Below are 14,921 nucleotides of genomic sequence, written 5' to 3' on the forward strand. Positions count from 1 at the left end.
CATCTACTGAAAGTGTTATGAGATCTGAAATAGATACCATCAAAAATTTGTTTTTGAATAGAGGCTATCCAGTCCATTTGGTGAGCAATGTTATTGAATATGTGCAAAAAGAATGGGGGAAGAAATATCCCCCTTTGCTGGGAAAATACATTGTTGCTTCAGAAAATGAGGTAAAGGATGATCAAAAATTCGGGAGAGTGTGTGTATTAACCTATACCCCTCACACACATTTTATTTTGGATATATTAAGGGAACACTGGGATATTATTCTGGCTTCCAAGCTTGAACATATAGTGGGGTCCTTGCCAAGAGTTGTTTATAAGACAGGAGCCAATTTAAAGAGAATTTTGGAAAATAATAATAAGGAAAGTGACAAAAAAGATATTTTCAGGGGTACCACCAAATGTGGCACTTGCAAACAGTGTAAACACATTAATGAGGCCAAAACACCAGTCTAAGGGATACCAATAATACATTTATTAAGTTTAGGACAGGGAATTGTAACACCACCAAAGTGGTTTATCTGGCTACGTGTATGATCTGTTCTGCCTATTATGTGGGCAAAACAGAAAGGAATCTTAAGAAACGTATTTACGAACATTATTATCGTATTCAGAAAAAGGACAGCAAGAACGCCCTATACAGGCATATGCTTGAATTTGGCGAGGAACATATATTCCGTTTTGCCATTATAGATCATTTGCAAAGCTCCGTTTTTGGTGGCAATTGGAAAATGCAGTTATCAGCATTAGAGAGCAAGTGGCAGATTTTGTTGGATGCCACTAGGGCACCTGGACTAAATGAGTCAATTAGTATAAAACCATTTTTAATATTGTTCCAGTAAAGTTGAAGCTATATTCTCCATGTGATATTGTCTGTGGTGGTTCAAGTCATTCACCATTACATTATGCATGGGTTGATTATTAATTATTATTATTATTATCAATCTTTATCATTACATTTATTTTTATAAGTACATCAGTACATAATCAAATGCAAAATACAATCTTTTATGGGTTTTTATGAGATTTATATGTATTTTAAATGACAAGGTTTGATATATTTATAAGTGTTATGTGTTGTTTAGTGTTGATTAGTGAGTCAAAATTATTTTTTGTGTATTGTACCTTTAAATGTTTTGGCGCCTTTTTTGAACTACTTCTGCTATTTAAATCCGTGTGGTATGTTGTTCAATGGTTCTGATGAAGACTAGTATATCTAGTTGAAAGCGCTAAACCTTGATTGGAATAAACAGTTTTTATTTTTTCCTGTGCACGAGTTCTGTTGGTTATCCTTGGTCACTTCACCTTACAATTCTAACAAATACTCCTTGACATAGGTCAAATATCAATACAATTGTGTTTGCCATCATGTATGCTTCAAGATAAAATATTCTGATACCTCGTATAGGGCACGGGTTTGGAATTATTAATGCAAATTTGAACAAGCAATATTTGTCGCCTAGAGGAGCAGTAGGAGGTAACTGCAGATGCACCTGGAGACGTCACTCGGATGTAATGAGATATGGGCAGAAATATTGTGTTTTTAATGTCTTACCATATTTACCTTTTTTCCTTTGTACCGTTTCTGGCACAGTGTTGTAGGGGTATACTTTCATTACTGAGCAATTGTGGTGTACATATTAATGATGAGGCATTGACTCCCATCGAGGTAATTTTCATAAAAAAAAAAATTTGGAACAAATGTTCAAATGGAGTTAGCCTGATAGTTTTGTATTAATACCAGGGTTGCCAGCCTGGTTGTCAAACCTTTGCATAGTGCAGTGTAATGAATGACCCGGCTACCTCTGTTATACCTAAGGAAGTAAGGCTGCAACAGAAAGCTGCCATAGTTGACCCTCCCCCATCTTCAGCACCTATGTTTTTGCTAGTATTGGAGGCTGCTGTAACTGCCATCTTTCCCCTTTGTGGTGGAGTATGAGGGGACCTACATTTTCTCTCTTGTGCTGCCCTGTTGTGCACATGTTTTTGAACTCTCTTTTGAAGGTACTTTTCCTGTGTGAACTGTCAGAAGCTGATGAGCACTTAGTGTCTCAGAAAATGTAATTTCAGCTGTGTCATTTGTGAACAAATTTGCCTTCCAACTACAGTGACAGTAGTTGTCATTTTTAAATCTACAATTAAATGTTCACTCTTCTTTCCCACCACACTCCTGAATGCAAACCATTCCTTACTGTAGCTGATTGTTTTCATCTCCTTTCACTGCATCAGCCAGTAGTCTTTCTTTACAACACTTCCTCAGCATTGTCAGGTAGTTGAAAACTGGACTTTCCTACCTCACATCAAGAGTAAAATTGATATGGTTAAAAAATGGCTCAATCTGGATTGATCCACTTCATAGGAAATCACTGTTGGTGCACGAACCACACCAGTTTTGGTTCCTTTTCTCTCCTACTGATTTTTCTTTTTTGTGTTGCAGCCATGGAGATCAGTTTGGGAAGGGTATAAAGGATTTGCCTCCTACATGGATAGTGCAGGGACACTTGAAGTTGAAGGTTTGACCAGTTTGTTTTTATGGATTTGTTTGTTGACTTTTAACTTGAAAAGTAGGCCAAGCAGAGAATTTCCTGCTCACAAAAATAAAACATTAAGGGGAAAAGCCCTTTAAAATACCATGCAGATTAATGTGAAGTGCCCCAGAAGTGTTATAAGTAGTAAAATAAAACCAGTTGATCGGTAGCTGTTAAACATACAGTCTAGGTGGCCATTGAGGGCTCTTGCCCAATTTTCCGGTTGCCTCAGTAGCACTTACTGGTTTAGTGACTTGCACAGACCATAGTGTAGGTGAATGGAGGCTGAGGGAGTGAAATCCTAGGGTACAGGAAGCAGCTTGTTCATAGCTTTAATACTTTGCAATAAATGACAGGCACAGGCTCTAGATAATTGTCACTGTTGATGTGACACCCCTACCCCATGTACGAGAATGGGAAAAGGGAGTTGTGAATTGAAGGATGGGTGGATAGACAGCCTGTCAACCTGCGTGCTTTTTTGGGGGATGTGGGAGGAGAAAATGGTACCCAGAGTAAGATGATACAGACAAAAGAGAGAAAGTGTAAACTATTCAGACAATGACCAGAGTTCAGGATTGAACCCCAGACCCTGGAGCTGTGAGGAAAATGTTAATTATTGAGCTGCTGTACTGTCCTAATAGTGAACATAGAACACAGAAAAGTGAAACCTTAAAAGAAAATGAAAATACTAATTAAATATAGTACAGTGTATGTTCTAGTGGTCCTGAGAATACAGAGGTGTCTGTCAGCACATAAGGTATAACTCAAGCTGGGTACTTTCCCAGTACATAGGGTAGTGTTGCAGGGTAACCTCCAAACATACAGGATATGGTTTATACTCTAGACCTATCTGAGTATGAGTGGTTACCCCTAACATATACCTTGTACATGAATTATCACAGTTGTGACAATAAAGTAATTCTTAATTTTCTAGGAATTACTGTTTGAACAAAGCTTGTGTACTGAGGTTGTGGTACAAAATAGCAGTACAGCAGTAAAACCATGACTGTGAGCAATGGGTGTAGCTCTGTCAGGGCATAGCTAACTGCAGAAGGTGTAGTAATGCACAGACTGCTTGACAGAGATATTCTGCTAAGAGACATAATGCTAAATCTGAGGGAAAAAATACAAGCATAATCACTAAATGCATGCAGATCTACAATCAAACAAAATTCAGGGACAGGAAAATTGCCAAGAGGTGAGCAGAGTTAGGTAAGTTAAGAGAAAAATTAATTTTGGGTAAGAAGTCAGGATTGCAAGTAGTTGCATGATGGATTCCAGTGTATTATGAAATGCAGAACTCCCAACAGTGAACTGGGGAGGACACATATAAGTGGAGTTTAGAAACCTTTGGAATGTCAATTTTGATTTTGGTGCTGACAGAATGGCAATTTCTTAATGATGTTTTGTTTCTTTTTTGATAGCCATTATTCGAAGCCTTACATCCCCCACATTCCTGGTATAGAGAAGTTTAAAGGTAATGTACTGCTTTCATTTGACTTAGAATATTATTACTTTTCCTTTGTGTGTTTGGTTGGCATCTTGTTTTTCATCACTTGCCTATTGTCTAACTGATTTTTGATATAATTCTAATGGGCAGAATAAAAAAAAAATGTATTCTTATCTTGATAAGCTATATGGTACAGACCTCCCTGCAGAATAGTTTAATATTATTTTTTGATTTAGACTAACCTTAAGGACCTTATGAGGCAGGCATTGATACTAATGAGATATTGTTTTTGAGACTGTGACTTGTTTCCCATAGTACACTGTGTGTCCCTTAAAAGATGACAACTTAATGGCATACCCTTGTGTTCATTCACACAGAATGGCAATATTTATAAGGTACTTGTGGAATATATAATGGTAGTGGAACGAACTGTATCACAGTGACACACTCACTGTTATGGGCTGCAGAAGCTGATGAACTTAAGCCTTTTTAAGGAGTAAGACTTGGTTTCAGGTATTGTTGCAAGACTTTTCCACCTTCACTTCCTTGGTCAACCAGAGTATTGTGTTCACATTAGCAAAACCACTGGCAGGAGCCACTCAGAAGAATAAAAACAGAAACAAACTTTATTTTCTCTAGCACCTCTTTTTGTGTGGTTATATATTATGTTCACATTTCATGATGATCCTTTCCGAACTGTTGGGTCCGCTCTGACACTTGAGCTGGCTTGTCTGTTAATAGGAAGCTTGCAGCTTAGAACACCTAGTAGTTTTTTAGCCTTAGTCAGAGCAAAAGGTGACAAGGCTGCAAATGTCAAGACATAAGATTTCTGGCCCAGAAAAAGCCTTAAGTGTCACGAACTGTGTGGTACGAGAACCAGGAAGATGAATTTGTGAGGGAAGATGTGGTATAATTTCATGATTTCAAGTGAATCTAGGATGGTGTGCACTGAATAGTCGAGTACCTCTGCAGTGGTAACTAAGGCGAGCACCAGCTTGTCGTAATGTATATGGTAGTGAAGAAATCATTTGATAGGGAGTAAAATGCAGGTCAATACCAGTTTAGTGTGTGTGTATATGGTAATGAAGGAATCCTTTCATAGGGAGTAAAATGCAGATGAACACCAGCTTAGTCTTGATGTATGTGATAGTGAAGGAATACTTTCTAAGGAAGTAAAATGCAGTCTCGGACAAAGAAATGTCTTTAAACAGTAATTATCCTGTAATTGTGGCCTGACTTTAAGAATACCACCCTGTGCTGCTTACCAGTTAGCTGGCACTGTAAGGAGTTACTTGGTGTAGCTATAATTACAACCTTTCCTTAACTTTCCATTTTATAGTGCTACTTTTACACTCCATCTCTTATCCACTCTACGCTCTGTCAGTTTGGCAACTCTCTTATATCCTGTTACTTCCTGTCTCCTCTCAATTCTGACTGTTCGTTTCCCGACTTTTTGTAATTCCCAAGGCAACATCTTCCCAAATGAATCTTTGAAACATAAATATTTGACACTCAAAAGTGTGAACGTATGTGTACAAGTCCGAAACAAAACGGCAAAAATTGAACTCTGCTGCAGCGCTCTTAATGTTTTTTTTTTCCCTGAAGCAGAGACCCTCTCCTGCACTCCCATAGTTGTTGGCTGAGCTCACAACATCCAGGATACTTGTTTAATTCTGTGGTGACAGTAGCTGGGGAGGAAGAGGTATTATCCCAGATGCTACAGTCTCAGAATTACTACAGAAAAGAGCAGCTCATACTTCAGTGTTGACACATTTGTTAAAGTGCATCAGAGAACTGCCTTGGTGTCATCTTTTTCCTTATAGTTTGTGACAACTTAATTTTCTTTGCCTTTCCTGTTAAGCCTGTTAGAAATGCACTGCACCACTTCCACTAGGCATACATTGCACATTTGTATTCTGCTTTACTTTAAGCCCATATTTGTATGTTGTAATTCATGAACATTTGTCTGCATTTAAGGTGTACTATACATGCCTACCCACTGCTGTACTGCTTGCCTAGGTCAGTGTTTTTAATGCTGTACAAGAAGATCAGAGTACAGTTTTCACTGCCTAAATATGATATGCATGAATTATTTGGCTATTTTTAACATAAACCTACTTTCTTCGTTATCCCAGTATTCCTGTGCACACCAGAGCTCTAAACACAAATGTTTGGTTACACTTCTTTATATTGCCAAACTCATAAAAAAAAAATTGAGCTTACAAGTGCTGCATTTTGATGGTGTTTTTTTCTTATAGGAGGGAGAGCAGCCTGTACTATTTAGAGTTGATTACTCTTGGTCTGCTGTCACTGAATTTCTGAGAAGAAATATTGCTGACAGGTGATATAAAACCTGTCTCATTCTTTCTCTGTGAGGCTGTGAGACTGCAGCAGCTATGAAACCAATAGATATGAGTAGCACGTAATTTTTTATACATCTTCTCATGCAATGAAAAAAAAAACAAGCTTTTGAACAGTGTACACTGACTAGTCATTGATATTTTTATGTATTACTGTCTGATGTGCTTTGTCAGCTGTTTATGGTAACCTAGTTTTAAGTCCTACCTTAAACAGAAAAAAAAGAGCTTCATTCACTAAACACACACACACACACACACACACACTTCCATCTCCAAGCCAGTGAAGTCATCCTCCAGAAATGAAATTAACAAAATTAGAGTGGAAAATTTGAAATAAAATCTCAAATGCCCGTTTGGAAAGAGTATTACCAGCACATTAGTGCTAAAATAGAAAAGGAGACCATCTTCACATTTATCTTGAATGCAAAGTTCATCAGAACAACTGCTAGTATAACCATCACTACTTTTTATACCAAAATTAATTGATAACCCCCAAATATATTTAAAAATAAAAAATACCATAAAAAAGTGTAACACCATTCAGCATGGCAGACATCCTGCACAAATGTGGTAAGTCCTGTTTAGAAGAAACTTCATAAGTAGCGTAATTATCACTTCCCACTGAAGTGAATGCAAAACTATATTCTAAAGTAAGAAAAATAGGCAAAAATAGATGACTAAACTATGGCAGGGTTGTGTAATCCATGAAATATTGACAAATATGGATGAGTGGGAGTGAATGATAGTTGGCATACTACTACATGGAGACCATAAAGCTGTCCACTTGTGTGTCCAGTGAAGGTAAGACACTACATTTGAGCAGGATTCTAGGTTAATTCTTTAGTACATTTTTGTTTATAGACATTGCCACATAACAAATTCTAGTTCAGATAATACGGAAGGTAGCAGTCCCTAGTGTTAGGAGCTTAAACAACAAAATGCCAGACCTGAGTCATTCCTCAACATTGAAAACATCCATATTTGTGAGTGTAGTTACTGAAACCCAGTTCTGGTATAATGATTGTACTCCTTCTGCATCAGGGTTCAGTGCCCGTCAAGCATTTCAGCCCATGGGAAAATTGGGGGGCGGTGTTTGTATTTACTTGGACCCCCCTGTCTCCTAAAAATCAGATCCTGCACAGTGTCGACCTGAAACTTAGTGAAGTCCCAGTGACACCCTGTCCATTATTACAAGTTATAGATCCTAGTATGTGTCACCTCTGAACACGCACACTCCCCAAATAGGTTTGAGCAGTTTACCGTTAAGGTAAATATGCTTCTTATGAGAGATTTTATCTAGCCTTTTGCAAACTGTCTAACTTTGATATCTAGCAGTAAATGTGCTTATGTTTCTAGATTGTGTAAATTCCTGATCTTAGATCACATAGTACCCCTTCCTAACAGATGTGAAAACCTTGGTCTTGTCCTTGTAAACATATCTCCAGCCTGTACTGTTCCTTGTTTCATTTCCTTCTTGATTAAATTCAGCCTTCTAGCTGTGATCTTTTTCTTTCCGAAACACTGCTTTGCAGTCCATAATAATCTTACTGTATTTGTGTTGTTCCAAAACCACCTACTTATTTATTGACTTTTTATGTAACCACAAATGGCACTGTTCCCTAAACAGTCCCCAGCCTTGTACTGCTGCATACTTCTATGAATTTTACTCCATTTTAGATTACTTTGAGATATGTTAGCATCCACCTTAAACACAACAAAGTTCAAAAAGTAAACCAATGTGGTGGCATTCTCACATTAGTAAATTTACAACAAAAGGACAAAGATTCTAGCTATGTATAGTAAGTATCTGCTTATCTAATTTAGAATGGTTTTAAACCAGGTGAGCAAAACCTTGAAGTAGGACAAGTAGGATGTGCGAGACCAGCTATGACCCTAAGATTGTCACTGATAAAAACAGTTCCGTAGTCTTTAAATTATAGTAAGAAATTCAGAAGTAACGCACATTGCTGTACAGATCTTTGTATCAAATTGTGTCTCCTGCTCTAAGACATTTCCAATATCCTGACACTTTTTTTAGTTCTTCCATTTCACATGCTAATTTTACTGTTCTCCCCCTCCCCTCAACAATTACCAATGTAACTCCAAGATCAGGTTCTGTCTGCATTTTCCAGAACCAGAACACTAGCTCTGTGAGTTCTAGTAATATCTGTGACTGTTATGTTCTAATCCCTTCTATAAACCCCCTCAGTCTAGGATTGTCCACAGGTTGTGTGCTAGATGCATTCAGAATAGCCATTGTGTACAACTGCAGAATGCTCCCCCCACACACAACTGATACCAATAATTGTATATAAATTAGCCTCATTAGGATAGTCTGCAAGGATATGGAACATTTAATTTTATAGCTAATAAACCATGGTACAGGAAACCATCAGGCCCTTCAGCCCTACCGGTTTGGATTTGTTAAAGGCAGATCATGTTTTCTTAACCTTGTCAGTTTTTGAAAGTGTTACTGAGGTCCTGGATGAAGGTCAGGCTTCCAGACTACTTATCTAGACCTGGCCAAAGCTTCTGGCACCATCCCCCCCCCCTTGCAGTGCTGTTGATAAACATGCCCAGTTCAGCATAAATCCATATTTAGTTAAATGGATGGCTAACTGGCTTGTTGGTAGAACTGGTGCTATTGACTGTTGCTTGGGGGTATTTCCTTTATTCAGGAGAATACCACAAACAATGCCCCATAGGGTTGTGTCCTGGGTCCCCTCCTCTTTATAGTCCCCAAAGATGGGACACCTAAGTATATGTTGGGTACTTACATGTTTACTGTATCCATGATGGCCATTGGTGCTAAACCAGGAGTGACTTTGCGGTTGTGCATCTATATGCCTGAGACATCTGCTTTTATGGGAAGGCAGAATTCAAAGGACTGTGGGCAACTGTATTTTTCAAGAATGGTGAAAATAATTCGTCGTGTAAAAACAGAGGCTGTACATGTTTAGAAAACGCAGTTACAGAAAGCTCACATATTGTGCAGAACCACAGTGGTGGTGATCTGCGTGACTTGGGCAGTTTGCTTGCTGATTTAAGAAGTTGATATGTTGCCAGCAGTACATTCTCCTAGAGAGGTATATGTAGCACTTGGAAGCAAAGCCTAGGTGTCATTAAGGTGTGATTATAGCCAACAGAAGGGGTGAATCATATGCAGCTATAAAGAAAGATGAGATTTGCATTCGTATTGATTCACAAGGTCTGAATAAAGTGAGAGAAATTGCTTACTGCTGACAAACTGGTGTAAAGAATACCAGTTGCTAAATGTTTCTCAGTTCTAGAAGTAAACCATGTTTTTTGGCAAATAAATCTTGGAGTAAATGCCAAATTGTGCACAGTTAATACACTGTTGGGAAGGAGCAGATTCCTTAGACTTTATTTTGCTAGCATGAATGCTATTCCTAACAGCCCTTGACTCAGCCTTGTAAAACAGGGGGCTAACTAATCCTCTTGTTTCCTGATGTCTTCTAAGCCAGGAAGCTTTTCTCTAAAACTCTCTACTGAAAACACACTGCATAAAATTTGTGGTACATGTTAAATGGTGTAAGTTACAGGGAATGTCAAATATGAAAGCTCTTCAGTATGCAATAGGCTATGATATACTAGCATTAAATGTTTATCTGTAAATGCTAATTTTATACTGCAGATTTATGAAAGAAAATGTGTATTTTATTAGCCAAAAATGACTATTGTTTTCATAAAACAGAGGGTCGTATCTCTGTAAATGTACAAGATAGATCCAAGGCATCTGTGGGAGAATTCTACACTTGTTTCAGAACTTTCCAGTGATATATGACAATAGGGGCATCATGCTGTTTTATGATACTGTATAATTTATGCAGAGTATGCATGTAGTATTTCACAGTGTTAATCTACAAAGCCACTTGTGTTAGATGGCAAGTATCAGTGGCAGCATTTTCTGCTTTAAAGCTTTGTATGAGATGGTACCATTTGTGAAATTAATGCTGTTATGAAACGTAGATAATAGTCATAACTGCTTTACCAAAAATCATGTATATCTCAAAATGTTTTCACATTACCCACCATGTTTTAATGTAATTTTTCTTACTAAATCCCACTGCTTGCATACACCACCCCACTATGACAGTATCACACACTACAGTTTTGCATTAATAATTTAACATAGGAGATGTATCCCATTTTTTCATAACTTTTTGCAAACTGTCTTTAATATAACTCCAGCTCTGCACATACTGTGCTGACATTTCACTTTGCTTGATTAGAAAATCATGCCGGTTTGTATTTGCCAACTTGATGCTTTAAGTTTTAGGTATGCATCTGTACCAACACTTAAGAAATCAGACTTTGAAAACAGTGATGAGTGTACTCATTTCTGGAGTATAGCTAAGTCTGCTATAAAGATATGTACTCTTACAGGATACACAGGTACTCTGCCTACCTGATGACTGCTGTTGGAGGACGCAATGAGTTAAGCCTTGGAACGTGTTGTAAACATAATTAATGATAGTGTGGAGCCAGACAGAAGAAGAACATGACAAGATACTTGAGTGCAGAATAGATTAAGGCAGTATAATTTCAAGTTGCATAAGAGCAAATATAAAATTGGAGTTGCAGTTATAAAATGCATGGGTGATATTCTAATGTTAAAGGGTATGACTGATCCTGAAAATATCTTTGTATTTGTGCAGATGCCATGTCTAGAAGACAAGCATTGTCTTGCAAAGTTTTATAGCGAATATGTCTTAGTTGGTTGTGCTGCAAGAAAGCTGATAGCATTAGACATTGCCTTGTTGTAGAGCTGTACACAAAATCAGATTTTTTGTAACATTATAAATTTATAGCATGCTTTTATTTTGACATGCTGTGTAATCCCCATTCATGATGCACTTGTATCAGCAGTCATTGCTGAAGTAACATCCATTTTATAGCTATATGTTTATAAATCACTAATAACTGAATGGCATTGGAGCTGCTTTATCAGTAACTTATTGTTTAGCGTGTAAATCCAAATACCAACATCAACTATTCTGTCCAGTGCTAATTTCATGTTTGAGTTTAACAACTCATTAAAGAAAAACAGTTAAACATTGAGTTATCTGCAACCTAATTTGGGATCAGGTATTAATTAGTGACCATATTGTTTTACTATCAGTATTTTACAAATCTTAACAACTGGAACCAGTGACTTCTCATCTGGTATTAAGAATCTGCTTTACTAAATAGATACTGCAGCCATTCTATCACCATGATTAAATTCCACCTTAAAAGTCTGTACCCTTTAGAACAAAGAGAAAGATTTTCAAGTCTCCTGCTATATGGCAACTCTCTGATCCCTGCTTCTTGCCTAGTTAAGGTTTACTGGCAACGCTGAAGTGCCTTCAGATGTGAAATTCCAGACATGCAAAAAGAACCATATAATTTGATTATAAGACAAATACAAGCAGTATTGTCCCTAGGTAAAGTAGTGTGAAATGTTCTTCTTAATAAGACCATACCGTTTCCTAGTAGTAAGTTTAGTATGTGTATCAGACTTATAACTTTTGTTTTCTGTTAGTCATCCATCTTTTCACTGGATTTAGTTTTCCACACTAAAAGAAAGTAAAAATCTTCTATGCTGTCTTCTGACAACATATATCAGCCCCAAATAATGGAATAGCCCCTTTATCACAGTATTTATAAGATAATCTTTTTTTTTAAATACCCTAAATTCACTTCTTTGCATCCTTTGCTCTTTCTGCCCTTTTCTGCCATTGCTGCTGAAGTCTTTTATATTTTCCAAAACTTATTCCTGAATTGTTAACTTCTTTCACTAAGTACATCCCTCCTGTATTTGTTTTTTTCCCCACATCCCCCTACTCTTGGTTTTATTTATTTCTAGCTCCATTATACATGTGTTGTTTATTTATTTACTTATTTTAATTTGTTCTATGGGGTAGAGCAGTGATCAAATCTGACCAATTTTAGTTTCATCCTAGGTCAAAAACTGACCAGACAGACAAAATAGGCAAGGATAAAATAATACATAGGTGACAAAAAATACAATAGTAGAATAATGTTTTGGATATATAGTAAATCCAGTGTATTAATGTATAATATGTACAAAAATTTCAAAACTTTTGACAAGTTACAGTAAAATAATTCAGATGTGAAAAGGAGCAAAGGATCTCAGTGGCTGAGTTAGAATGGAGAAAAGAGTTAAAGTAGACCTAAATGATGTTACATCCCTGGTATTTCTAGTAGTACTTCCCTCTATCCAAGTTCTGTTTCTTCGTATCACTATCAGTCATTTAAACAGGAAAACTTCACTAGGATGTTAAACACCTACCATCTCCCACCTACCCTCTTCTAATCTTACCTTACTCTGTTGTATAAAAGCATTCATCAACACTGCAAAGTGAATCCACTTCATTGGGCACCCCTGTCTTGGCCCATTATTCATAGAAATTGCAATACTCCACCAGGCGCTGACTACAGCACATGGATATTATTCTCTGCCACTGCATATTCTTTTAGCATACCCTTCAGCTGCCCATGACTTCATCAGTGATGTAAAGGAGCATATTGTAGTGTCAGCCTCCCCATTTGTTCTACATAACAATGCAAAATTGCTGCTGTTTATTTTTTTCAGCTATCTCCCAGTAATACCTTACTCCTGTTTTCGTAGTATCCTTCAGCACCCTAAGAAATCTTTTTATTTTTACATTACCTTTGTCAGTACTTTACAATCACCATTGCATAACACCGTCTCCAGTTGTTAAATTCTCCTCACTTTTATCCATATCAACTTTAGTACTGTGTGTAGTGTACACTCCTCCCCAATCCCCCTCCATAGCCATTAATTCAAGACATTCACAGTATTTCTTTCAGCCACGGCCTTTATTAAACTTATATGGTGTACCATCCCAACCTGGTACTCGTAATATCTGCCTTTTTCATTATCTCATTTAATCAAGTTTCATCATTTTTCCACATAACATTTCCGCTTGCCTCCTTGTTAACAAATGAGAGCACCTCAACCATCAACCACTACCACAGAAGCCTCCTTATACATTTTTCTGTTTCCAATTGCCCTTTTTTTTTAAATCTGCCTTTTAAATCTTCAAATCTTTCTTTCCCTTTAACATATTTATTTGCAAGCAGATGACTTGTTTTCTCCCTTCTAAGTATTTCTGACATTGTCATATTTCTCATTCTTTCACCTTCTACTACAGCTTTATCTCCTTCCTAAAGCAGTTTCACTTCTGTTTCTCTTTAATATTTGTACAATTCCTTCTCCTCCTCATAACTTCTCTCCCTCTACCCTTAAATAATCCCTTTTATACATTCCGTTAAATGCCACCCCCCTCTCTTCCCTAGGCTAATAATTCCCTCATATCACAAACTGCAGCTCCCTCTCCCCTTCATCCTGTTAGTTTTGCTTATTTTTTTCATGGTTGCCTTTTAAATGCTTCCTCACCCTTATTGCCACCCAATTCCCACTTTCACCAGTGCTAACAGTTATGAGTAAATAACACAACCAGTCTTCATTTATACGCTTCCCCAAAGGTAATGTCACTTTTTTATTTTACTGCCTTCTCTGCTGAAGTCATGAAATTGTAGGGTCTAATCTTTTTATTATAATTAGTATCTCTACAGTATTTACACAAACAGATGTGCTCTTTTGGATAATAATGTGCTTGCACAAGTCACTGTTAAACTTGATAACCCACCCACTCTGATAACCATTGTCATATACCTTCCTGGATTCATTATTATATCTTTTATTTTTATGTTATTTTTCTTTATAGCTATCTCTCAACATTCTTTGTTCCTCATGGTCTGTATTCCTTCTGTCCTTCCCCCTTAAAATGTAAATGTGTCCTTTTTGTTTTGAGTACAAATCTTGTATACAGTAAATGCACCAAGTCACTTTTTAACTTTAGGCACTAATCAAATGCTGTTAGCCTCCTTAAATTACTTTTAAGGCTGTTGACATTCAAGCCTATCACTTTAAAGTCATCCTTTTCCCTTATCCGAATTTTGTTCTGCTTTCCCTTACCCTTCCTTCTGCATTTCTTCACCCCATCACTTATTGATATACTTACTTCACTTTGCCCTTTTTCTCACCTACATTGAATGCATCAGATTCACCATAATACTTTATTCTGCTGTTTCCACAGTTATAGTGCTCATCAAGTTGGTCCATGTGTGCTTCATCAATGTTTTCGTCTCCCCCACTACTTCTTCCTTCATACAAATCTTTCTTATTTTCAGCTTAATCCAGCTTTTGTTCCAGAAGCATTTCATTTTCATTTTATATATCCATTGGTAAAACACCTTAATGTGGACATTCTGCTCCAAAAAGCCCCCCCCCCTTCAGTACGCACCTCACTTTTTAGTACTGAGACTCCTTTGCCCACATTATGCATTTTTGTTTGAATATTCATTTGCTAAATTTGTACTTTCCTCACAAAAAAAACACGTTCTTAGTTGATTTCAGTAAAGTATGGTTACTCTGTTTCTGTTTATATTAATGACGTCAGGTAAATGACGTACCTTTTTATGTTTTATTGATAAGGTAACTCAAGCCTCCCCTCCTCCCCCCAGCCAT

The 14,921-nt window shown here is 37.1% G+C and overlaps 1 protein-coding gene across 1 annotated transcript in view; it reads left to right on the forward strand.

Annotated features, from left to right (window-relative positions):
• The window catches only part of LOC122806712 (flavin-containing monooxygenase FMO GS-OX-like 4), a 159,806-nt gene that overhangs the window by 139,496 nt on the left and 5,389 nt on the right, over positions 1-14,921 (forward strand). The window contains exon 4 of the mRNA XM_044077353.1: positions 3,955-4,007. Within this exon, the coding sequence (XP_043933288.1) occupies positions 3,955-4,007 (53 nt within the window). The remainder of the gene's footprint in view (positions 1-3,954; positions 4,008-14,921) is intronic.

This window comes from Protopterus annectens, chromosome 7.part0 (assembly GCF_019279795.1).
Source record: "Protopterus annectens isolate FY-2018-M chromosome 7.part0, PAN1.0, whole genome shotgun sequence".
Classification (NCBI taxonomy): Eukaryota; Metazoa; Chordata; order Ceratodontiformes; family Protopteridae; genus Protopterus; species Protopterus annectens.